At 32.2% G+C, this 10,969-nt stretch overlaps 2 protein-coding genes across 2 annotated transcripts; both read left to right on the top strand.

The window, feature by feature from the left end:
* Positions 1–651: 651 nt before the first annotated feature.
* Positions 652–2,478, top strand: LOC111369142 (the record flags this gene model as incomplete). The annotated part of the gene is made up of 3 exons (XM_022990624.1): positions 652–880; positions 1,577–1,746; positions 1,830–2,478. Coding segments are annotated over 3 exons (426 nt in total), but the record flags the coding sequence as incomplete, so codon positions are not given.
* A 3,894-nt stretch (positions 2,479–6,372) lies between these two features.
* LOC111369884 (auxin-binding protein T85-like) lies at positions 6,373–10,603 on the top strand. Its single transcript, XM_022991593.1, has 5 exons — positions 6,373–6,613; positions 6,765–6,871; positions 6,993–7,196; positions 9,775–9,842; positions 10,105–10,603. Exons 1-5 carry the CDS (start codon positions 6,523–6,525, stop codon positions 10,211–10,213), a joined length of 579 nt encoding a protein of 192 aa, XP_022847361.1. The 5' UTR covers positions 6,373–6,522; the 3' UTR covers positions 10,214–10,603.
* The last annotated feature ends 366 nt before the right edge of the window (positions 10,604–10,969 follow it).

Raw genomic sequence — 10,969 nt, 5'->3', positions numbered from 1 at the left:
TGACAAAATGTTAATGTTGTGAATCACAGTTATATTTTAATTATTAGTCTAGTCTATGGAAAACAAGGATAGAGAAAGAAACTATTGAAAGTTCGCTGTAAAGCTACACACATACCAAAACAGTGCTTAATTATATAATTTACATCAGAGGATTCATTGTTGTAATGATATGATCATTCGCTATGGGCTTGCATTATAGGCATTGCTGATCAAGTGGAAGCATGATTTAATATAATTTTGTCATTTTTGCCTACATTTTTAGAAGATAAAGAACATCTTTTATCCAGGTAGAAGTTTTCATATGTTATGCTTGATATTGAATAGGTTAAATATATGAGGACATTACAGAGGCCAGGAACAGCATAAATTTTTTTACCGCCTGTGGTTCTTTTACCGCTAATGCTCTGAAATGGTCAATGGAATAACTTTGACCAGGAATTGAATTTTGATGCACTTTTCCTCCTTGTAACATTCTTCTTTATCACATGACTACATTACTTCACGAATTATAATTTGTGACTTTATTTTATGCTGGTCAAGATAAATTGAAAGGAGAAAGATTGCTTTAATGCATCCAGTTTTTTCTCCTGAAATGAATTCCAGGTTTTTATTTGTTCTTTTCTTTTTCAAGCTTCCTGCATCAAATGATTGAATTCACACTTTCGACAGGTGGTTCAAAAAACTGCTGCTACTTTTGCTCCGAGAGCTTCAACTGCAACCAAAAATCCTGCTGTACCTGGGACAGTTTTATACTCTGTTTTTGAGGTTCAAGGGTATGCCTCTATGTTGTTGGGTGGATTTCTCTCTTTTAATCTCATATTCCCATCAAATGAACCAGACATATGGAGACTAATGGGCATGTGGTCCATTTGGATGTTCAGTAAGCATTTCTTCATTCCTTGTTGCATAAAAAGAAACTGGAAAATTACAACTTAATACTACATTCTAATTCTTCTGCAAAAGACATATGGCTGATTAAGCATGCGTTTGGCCCCCATTAATTTGAATTATAATGGGAGGAATAGTGTTTTTTTTTGAAAAATGAGTGGTTGTCAAAGAATGAAAAGTTTTCGATTTACGTATAATATTATTTTATTGAAGATTGTGTAGTTAAAAATAGAAGAGAGAAAAATATAATTTAAATTGATGAGATTTAAAGTGGGCCAAACGGGAGCTAAATATTCTTTGATTATGTTAGTATTCCATATCAGTTCTTAGATACAAAATGACATATAGCTTTAGTTTCTTTAGAATTCATAGATATTGGTTCTTAAATGACCATTATTGTAATAGTTGACTTAGTTAAAATAGATTTATCTTGCTAAAATTTATCTCATCTTTTTTCCTTCTTGTTTTCACAATGATAATTTATCATTTTCAAGGAAGCTGAAGATCCGTCTTAAACATTAATTCTGAGCCAATTATTTCACGAAGCATCTCAAATTAACGTTTCTAACTAGTTGGTGGTTATTCCTTCTTTGCAAATTCTTCTTGAAAGTAGAGAATGTATTGTAGTCCTAATCATTTATACATAACTATTTGTGTATATTGATGGGGCTGATCTTTGCTGTTGCAGCTATTCCTTCCCTTCGTGCACGAGACTGCTCAAAGAATGAGAAAGAAGCTCTCAATTATCTCTTTCTCCTTATTCCATTGCTAAATGTCGTAATCCCATTTTTCTGGAAATCATTTGCCGTCGTTTGGTCAGCAGATACTGTAGCCTTTTTTGGAATGTATGCTTGGAAGGTATTCATTTCATCAGCACTTCACGTTGATACCTAATTAAGCCTTCATCTAAACCTATAATTCTCTTTTTCCCTTTGGTACAGCTTGGGTGGTTACAACAGAGAGAATAGTATATGTATTGAGCACGAGGAGTGGGTTTCTTCCTTGATCCGTTTGCATCCATAATTCTCAATTATCATGGCTTATGGTTGATGCAATGTCATACCTTTGAGCACGTGTTGTAATAAGCATCTTCTCTGAGATGGGTTGGTTAGCATTTTAAGCAAAGATGGATTAATTTCCCAAAGGACAAGAGTACTTGGCTCCATTTTCAATGTATTATGTTCCCTTTGGTTGGTTGATGTTTGTTAATTGTTGCATCACTGTAAAGAATAGGCAGACATATTTTTGTGCTTTCAATAAAAATATAGATTAATTAATCCATAAGTTGTGCCGAAATTCTTACTGTTGAAATGAAAATGATCAGTTTTTATTTTGAAGTTTAAAGTTTGTAATTGTTTGGGCTAATGTGACCATGCACAAAAAGATAAAGATCAATGTGTGTCGAGTTCTGAATTAGAGATACAGAGGAAGATTCTTTGCAAAAGCCTTCAAGCGAATGGCTTAGGTCTGGTTCCGGAAATGTAGAGATGGCAACTGTTAAATAAGCTCTCTCTTTTGTACGAGGATGGATTTATTAGAGCTGATCATGAAGGTGATTTGCAATCCAGTATGATTCTATAAGGAATCAATGCAATGAAAGGAAGATAAATCCCTTATAGGAAATGTGATTGACGAACTCACAGGTAAGTCTGGGATTTATCCTTTTTGTTATTATTATTTTTCCATTTACTCAAATTTTCTCAGGCAACTGTGATTATGCTATTCTAATAACCCTCTCTCTTTTTTTGGATTAAAAAAAAAAAAATCTCTATTCATTCTTGGATTATATTACATCCTTTTTACGTTTCATGAAGTTTCTGCCATTGTAGAAGCAATTATTTTAAGTTCAGGATTTGCATAAAGATTTCTTGATTACTAGTGGAAATAGAACTCAGTTTGTGAAAAATGGCATTTGTGGCATTTGTTTGTTTGATTCTAGGTTTGAGAGAAAGTAACCCTATTTCTTGATTACTAGTGGAAATAGAACTCAGTTTGTGAAAAATGGCATTTGTGGCATTTGTTTGTTTGATTCTAGGTTTGAGAGAAAGTAACCCTTACCTTCTCGTCAAAATAACTAACTCATTTGCCCTTACAAGGGCCTGACTGCAGTAGCATCTGCTTGTGCTTCTGTTTTTCTGTTTTTGTAGATGAGCTTCTTGAAGAAATCACTTTAGTCATCTTTCTCTAAAAGTTCTTCTAAATCGACAAAGCACTGAGCTTTTTAGTCTCAGAACTAGCTTTTGTCTTCTCGAAAACCTAGCTAAATGGAAAGTAAGAAAAACTACATGTTTAGTGACAAAAATCTAAGAAGTAACTCTAAAGTATGTTTTATGCTTAGCCATATATGTTGTTTGTTTTCAAAAGAAAATCTTTTATTTCTCTAGCTATGTTATTCTTGATACTTATTTGTTGGAACTCTTTTTGCAATCATATAGCGCCTTTTTGGCAGTCCTATCGAGTAGAATCTTCTATCCTTTTGATACAACCCATTACCAACATTAAATGATTGAATGAATTTGATCCCTTGTTAATATGTTGTCATTCTAATTAGATGGTGCTTATACATAATGTATGGTTTTGCAATGCTTGAGAAAGAGAGAACCTCTCCCATTTTTCGACTGATTGGATAGTACACTTTGGCATTGATGTGAAAGACTTAGAAGGGCTAGTGAAATTTAGCGTAGGTTCTAGTTATCTTTAGAGTTTAGTTGTTTTTTAAGGTATATTCATTTGTTTTCTATTTTTTGTTTGCTTGATGTTAAGTTTATTTCCTCCTCCTAAGTTTTTTACTTTTTATGTTGGCATTTGATGAATATACCATACCTGTCGTGGTATGATAAAAATTAGTTATGATTCATCGTAGTTTCAAGAACTTAGGAAAACCTCATGTATGGATGCTAAGCACCGAGTAATCAAGGAACTTGTGCAATAGTGATAGTGGGGTTGTTAATGACAACCAATCTCACACTATCTTTAGTCAACATTTTTCTGTTGTCTTCCTTTCATCTCGATCTTCTAGGAAACTCAACACTATTGAATTCGGGTTCTATGAGTCGTATAACATTGTTTATTTGAAATTCACGATGACCTTCTGTAGTGATGAATAATGGTGATGTGGAAATTGATGTTTACTTGCAAGTTTGACGCATAAGAAAGTGGAAGTGTTGAGGGTTATGTAATATTTGTTACAGTGTGTAGAATCTAGACAACTTTTTTATATTATATAAGAGTGCATGGTAAATTTAAAAATAAACTTAGGCAATGCTACGTGTACATAATCATTTACATGCGACCTTACACTTTCCTTGTATGGAGGGGGTTCACATACAAGGAGTGTGCTATGTGTACATAAAAATTTGTACATAACATACAACAAGAATTTTCCCACATACAATAAAATATGTGTGGGCTGTAAGGCGGGTGTGGTGTGGTGTACACATAGTATTATTCATAAGCCAAACATCGGAAAATATTATTAGAGCTGCCGAATCAAAATTTAACATTTTCTATTGACTGCTAACATTCGATAAAAACTAATATTGTTACAAAAAGGGTTATTTGATTAGTGAAATAACTTGAATACTCTTGCTACTTCAATAATATTAAATATTGTTAAAAAGAGTAAATATATTTTTTATTAACATAAATCTAAGCCCTGTTTGAACCTCATTATTTCCTTATTAAAATGAAAAATATGATCGTTATTCATCACATCAAATCACCATATTTGACTTTTTATATCTTGTGTGGGGCTTATAATAACTATATTTTTCATTCTTATTTTTACAATAATGTGGCTCAAACGGGGGTTAAATATACAAATTATAATAGAAACTCATTAACCCATTGTGTTACTAAAGTTAGTAAAGACTAAATAGTTATGTTAACCAAATTTGCTAGTAATTAAAATATATTTTAATAAAACTTGAACGAAAAACCTACGTTTATCAAACACGCCTTTTTTTTTTCTTGCGGAAAAAAATAAATAAATAAGAAACCATGTACTTTTTCATTTTCATTATAAAATAGAGACTGTGCATGGTTTACTTTTGAGTAAGCCCATGTTTGCCTATCATTTATAATTTGTTTATAAAAGTCAAAATCACATCTTATTTACATATTTCGTGAAATTTACAAATATTATTATTTATCTATAACTTATTTTTATCATTTATCTATAACTTATTTTTATCTATTTATAATAACATGACTGTAATGACGCGTTTGATTGTTAATGTTTTTCATTCAAATTTTTACTTTTGTACTGTTCAATTGACATTTTTAATGAAAAATATTTTCCTACTTTTGGTCACGTGTTAATATTTTTCTCAAAATTGAAGAAAATATATTCTTTAAGGGGGTATGATTTTATTTTTCAGGAAATTTACTCTCTCTCATCTATCTACTCACTCTCATCTCCCACTAATAAAAACATGACAAATATAATATTTTTTAGGCTAAAAATTAAATCAATCAAATACATTTAGCCTATGTTTGAGCCATATTCTAAGAAAAAAATGCATTTTTCATGTCAAATCAATAAAAAATGTGGTTAAAAAATAAGGAAAATTTTTATATTTGCGTGTAATATTATTTTATTGAAGAATACATGGTTGAAATGATGTCAAATCACTGTTAAAAATGTATTTTTTTTAAATAATGTAACTCGAACAAGCTCTTAATTAATAATTTTCATATAAATAAGTTTTGGGTATTTCAATTGCCTAGAATTTATTTTTTTTTCATACAAATTACATGCTCGCAATTAAATGCAACATAAAATTTAAATAAACTAACTTAAACGTTATCTAACTCCTGTTTGTGCCCTTTAATTTTTAAAAGTGCATTATGAAATAGTGATTGGTGTTGAAATGTATGATTAAAAAAGAAGTTTTTATTTATTTATATGTAATATTATTTTAATGAAGAATACATGGTTGAAAATGAGTACTGTAGAAAAATAATGTGGTAAAATGATTGACAAACAAAGGCCAAGGAAAACTTTAGTGAAAGTAATCCAACTTATAGATTTGTTTCATATTGGTCACTCAATTTCAATTTGTTTATTATAATTATTCATTATTATTATTATTTTTAGTCACTTTTGCTTATCCAAACTAATAAATTATAGGTAGAACCATACAAATTTTTTAGTCTATTCTTCCAATGTAAACGACGAAAATAAAAAAAGAATGTTGTTTGTCCAAAAAAATGAAACTTCCTTTCCAAAATTCAATTGTTTTACAATCACGAAATAATGAGATAAGTTCGTATAAACATTTTTAGATGCTGTTATTGAAGTATCCCTTCTGGCTATATTTTTTATTACTCCACCCATTTTTGTATAATATTCGACCTTGTTTTATGACAGTTATTCAATATTCAAGATTCCCTTTTCCGATACCAATATAATGGCTCCAGTATTTATTTACATGTAATTTAATATCATTGGGATTATAATTATAATAGTCAAATTGAAAGAGAAAAATATGAAGTCCACACTGATCAAATTGAAATAATTTCCATTTTGAAGTGACTTAGACGAAATTTCATAAGATGTAACTCAAAGCGAAGTTTGGGTAGTTTCATTTGGGCAGTGGGGGAGACTGTTCGATTGCAGAGGCTGAGCGATTCATGAAACCGAACATGGGCGGCTTGTACTTCAGTTTCTTGATTGCCCTTTTACTTTCTGCAAATCTTGAAGCTTCCTATTGTTCAAATGAAGGCAAGTCCTTTTAACAAATTCCCGGAATTGCATTTTTTATTCTGCGTTTTCTGTCAGTCATTCTGTAGAACACTTTGTGTGCTTAATTATAATTGAGTAATTGGGATGAACAGAAACTGAATTTGTTGTATTTTGTGAAACTGAAATGCAGGGTTGCAAACAGTGAGGAATATAAGTGAACTTACACAGGATAATTATGGGAGGCCTGGATTGTCGCATATCACAATTGCTGGTTCCCTTATACATGGGTTTAAAGAGGTAGAGAAATTCAATTGTTTAGGATGAACAAGAACTCTATGTTTGCATATTCTATGTTTTTACCAGTAAAGTAATTCCATCTCCCCCTAAATTATCATTGATTACTTCTTTTTTGTGACAGGTTGAAGTGTGGCTTCAGACATTTGCTCCAGGAGCCCATACTCCAATACACAGGCACTCGTGTGAGGAAGTTTTTGTGGTGCTTAAGGGAACTGGCACTCTATATCTTACTACTACTTCACATACAAAATATCCTGGGAGTCCACAGGAGTTTCCAATCTTCTCAAATAGCACATTTCATATCCCTGTCAACGATGCTCACCAGGTAAGGCCTCTGTTCTTCATTCTTCTTGTTTTTAGATTAGTTTTGACTTAGAAGGTGGTGAAGAGGAGAAAAAGAACGGATACATGCATGTTCTCTTGGAATTAAGCAGCATAAACGGATAATGAAGGAATGGCTTTAAGGAAAGTTGTTTGAATGGATAACAAGTAAATTAATAAATAAAACAAAGTAGATTTGTAATGGAATCAATTACTTTAAAATTTTAAATTAGGAAAATTTGCATAATGTTATAAGTCATTGGTGCCAATGTATCTTAGTGATCCTAAGTTCATCATCTTCCCTAGCTCGGAAGAAGTAATATCTATTACATCATAATATTTTACATATAAATTAGAGGAATATCTGAACGATCAAGTTTGGAAGACTTGTTGGTGTAAACATGGGAAATCGACGGAGAGAAAATCACAGATTTCCTGACTTTGACTTGTGGTGTTACTGTGTAGGAGGCTACCCATGCAAATCTTTTGACTCTTCCATACTTCCATTTGAGCTTATGTTGACATGTCTGTTCATCTCATTACCTTAAAATAAATTGGGAAAAAGAAACATCAACAACCTTGGAGAATTTTATGTAGGATAGCCTCCTTTGGAATGTCTGACTGGTGAACAGAGAATGTAATCAGGAGTACAGACTGCATGGTCATAATTACGTCCTTTGTAGTTTGTGTCTCAAAAAGTCGTGACAAATATGTCCATTATTATAATTACAGATAGAAGTTGAAAAATAATAGTCTTTTGTATCCCATTAAATTGACGCTATAAGATTTATCCATCTGGATCGCTGAAATTACTCTTCAATAAAATTACTCTTCACACAACAGTCGAATTATACACCATCAAATGAAAAAGTTCATCCACCTTTTTGTGTCGGAGTTCAATTGGAAATTAGGGCAGATAAAGTCTTCATGATTTGTGAGTGGATCTGATTGTCAACTAGGGTTTTTCTTTTTTAGGAACCAGATAAATCATAAAGCGAAATAGTAGAACATATGCCATCCATCTTTCATCACACCTTAGAAAGAAAAGAATGCTTTACTGACCATTAGGTTTCCACATCTCTTTGGTTCTGTGTGCTAAGTAACTCAGTTTATGCTTCGTCTTCATTTTGTATTTTTGTTGCAGTGTGCTTTCCCCTGAACATACCCTCTAGCGCATGCTCATTTCACTCTCTGTTTGTCCTTTTATATCTACTGCCCTTGATGCTGTTGATTTATAAGCATTGGGGATAGTAGTGCAATTATATTTGCTTGTTGGTGTTCTGGTTGATGTTATGTCTCTTCCTAGTGCCTAAAACCCCCTTAGGCGGTTCTTTTTGTATGGGAACATGTACTGTACGTGAAAGGGCATGGTGACAAATAAATTTATTAACCTAAGTTTTTGCCACTAAAAATGATGAGTTGGTTTAACAGATCTCAAAGATTGCTGAGTTCTATATGATACTAAACCACTGGACGTCCATAAATTCGACATACTTTATAGCAATTAACTAATGAAAACATGGATATATTAACCAATGGAAACCATTGGAGCATCCGTAAATTCTTCACACCTGGTAACTAGGTCTAGATGAAAGTTTCAAGGGAACAAAGATCAACAGCAAAGATCAACCTATTTCACATTTCTGTATATCACTTCTGAAATTACACATGCAATTTTGTGTTTGCATTTGGGATGATTTTCTTCATAGAGATGGAGTCTGCAAATATTTGATCGATCAATTTAGACATTGAAGAGCTGACTACGAGGTTTCCATACGCTTTTAAGGGTAAGAGATGTGCATTTTCCATTCAAAAGATATTTGTTCATTTCATAGTCAAACATCAAGGATGAAAAAAGAGAACTTTCAAAAGAATGTGGTGGTGTTTTCCATGGGCAGTGACTAAAGGAGGACTTTGAGAAACTAATGAATCAATGTATCCCATAATCATCTTTTATCTATGGATACTAGCATTTCAATGGTATATATAATTAGGTCAAAATGAAAGGTGATTTCAAAAAAGGTCAAAATGAAAGGTGATTTCCAAGCAAACAATGTCCACTAGATTTGGATGGAAGCAATTGCTTTCTTGATGCAACAAACTAAGATTATGTGTGAACAAGTAGCTGTAAAACTTAACACCATTATGCTAGAGGATGCATAGAGTCCTCTACTGATTCATCATTTTCCCTAGGATATCCAATCCTCTTTGGGATTGTAACATAAAATGAATCCATACAAGTTGATTGGTTTAGCAACTTGACAAAAGGAGAAGGACAAGCAGGAGGGGAGGAGAAGTTTATTCAATTGCTATTAAATAAGCTGTACTTATGGGGAGATTGACATACTAATGTCTTTTTAAATTATTGTACATGTACTTCAATGTGTGTCGAACATCTTAGCAGAATTATATTTTGCCCTTTTGTTTTCTCAATGAAAATTTGGGCAGTACAGTTCTTAATCAATCATTTAGCAAATATTGACAGTCAGAAAATTTGTAGATTCCCCTTCACTCAAGGCAGAATGTGATTTGACTGCATTTGGGGCTTTGTTGACTGTGTATGTCTACCGTTCTTATTGCAGGTCTGGAATACTAATGAAAGTGAGGATCTACAGGTGTTAGTCATCATATCTCGGCCGCCGGTGAAAGTGTAAGTTATTTATTCCTAGATCATTAAGTGCATTTTAGTTTAAATAAGTTGTTTTTTTGTAACTTAGTTAATACTTTAAACTGAGCTTATAACACTGACCTAAGTTCAAATACTATCAGTCCACCAAGAAATTTCATATCATGCTGGCAATGTTGACATATACTGTGGCAACCAAGTGCAATGGATTAGGGATTATGTTTTGTGCTGGGAAATAAGAATTAGATCTACTCCTCACTTATTGCTGCCAACTTGTTGGTTTCAGGTTCATATACGATGATTGGTTCATGCCACACACCGCAGCCAAATTGAAGTTTCCTTATTATTGGGACGAAAAGTGTTACCAGGCACCACCAGTGAAAGATGAGCTTTAACCTTTTAAGGCTGAGTTATGATAATTTCTATTTGAGGCTGTACATGTGCGAAAATGTGAGGCGCAACATATCCTTCATGGTGCTTTTCAGTAAGGTGAATTAGATAGAAATAGACAAAATTAAGGAAGAAAAAAGATTGATCTTTTCTATTGATGTCGTTCGTGGAAGATTTTAAGAACAAAATATCCATTATGACCTTCATGAAGAAAAAAAATAAAGTTCTGTTAATTGTCCAGATATGTTTATCATACTCCAGTTTTAAGTTGTGAAGGGCTTGGTTCATACATGAACATGATGACCTTGTACATTGTGTATAGTTCTTTATACTTCTGCACGAGCAAGACCTTACTCATTACTCATTAGATTAAAGATCATTTTCTTTTCTACTGTCCAATTGCTTTTTACGTACAATTTTTTGATTTTTGAAACGGTTTGTTATGCGACTTTTTTGAAAGGGAGAGGGAGATGTTCGTGCTGTCACAACAAGAACGTCGACAACCTCTCTAACGAAAATTCGATAATTCATAAAAAAAACTTGCGCAAAATTTGTTTTTCAAAAAAGAACAAAGAAATAAAAGTAGATTACTTTTCAAAATCTTGTCTATATATCCTAACAAGATGCTTTTGCTCCCTCTATCTCGAATAAATATTTTTTAAGATAAAATATGATTTTGTTGTAAAATAATGAAATAATTATTGATGATTATTTAGTATTACCATGATATATAGATAAGTTTTATCTAATTTAGATGGTTT

Source organism: Olea europaea, chromosome 20 (assembly GCF_002742605.1).
Source record: "Olea europaea var. sylvestris chromosome 20, O_europaea_v1, whole genome shotgun sequence".
Lineage (NCBI taxonomy): Eukaryota > Viridiplantae > Streptophyta > Magnoliopsida > Lamiales > Oleaceae > Olea > Olea europaea.
Note: the sequence above shows the minus strand (reverse complement) of the source record. Positions and strands in the feature narration are given on the sequence as shown.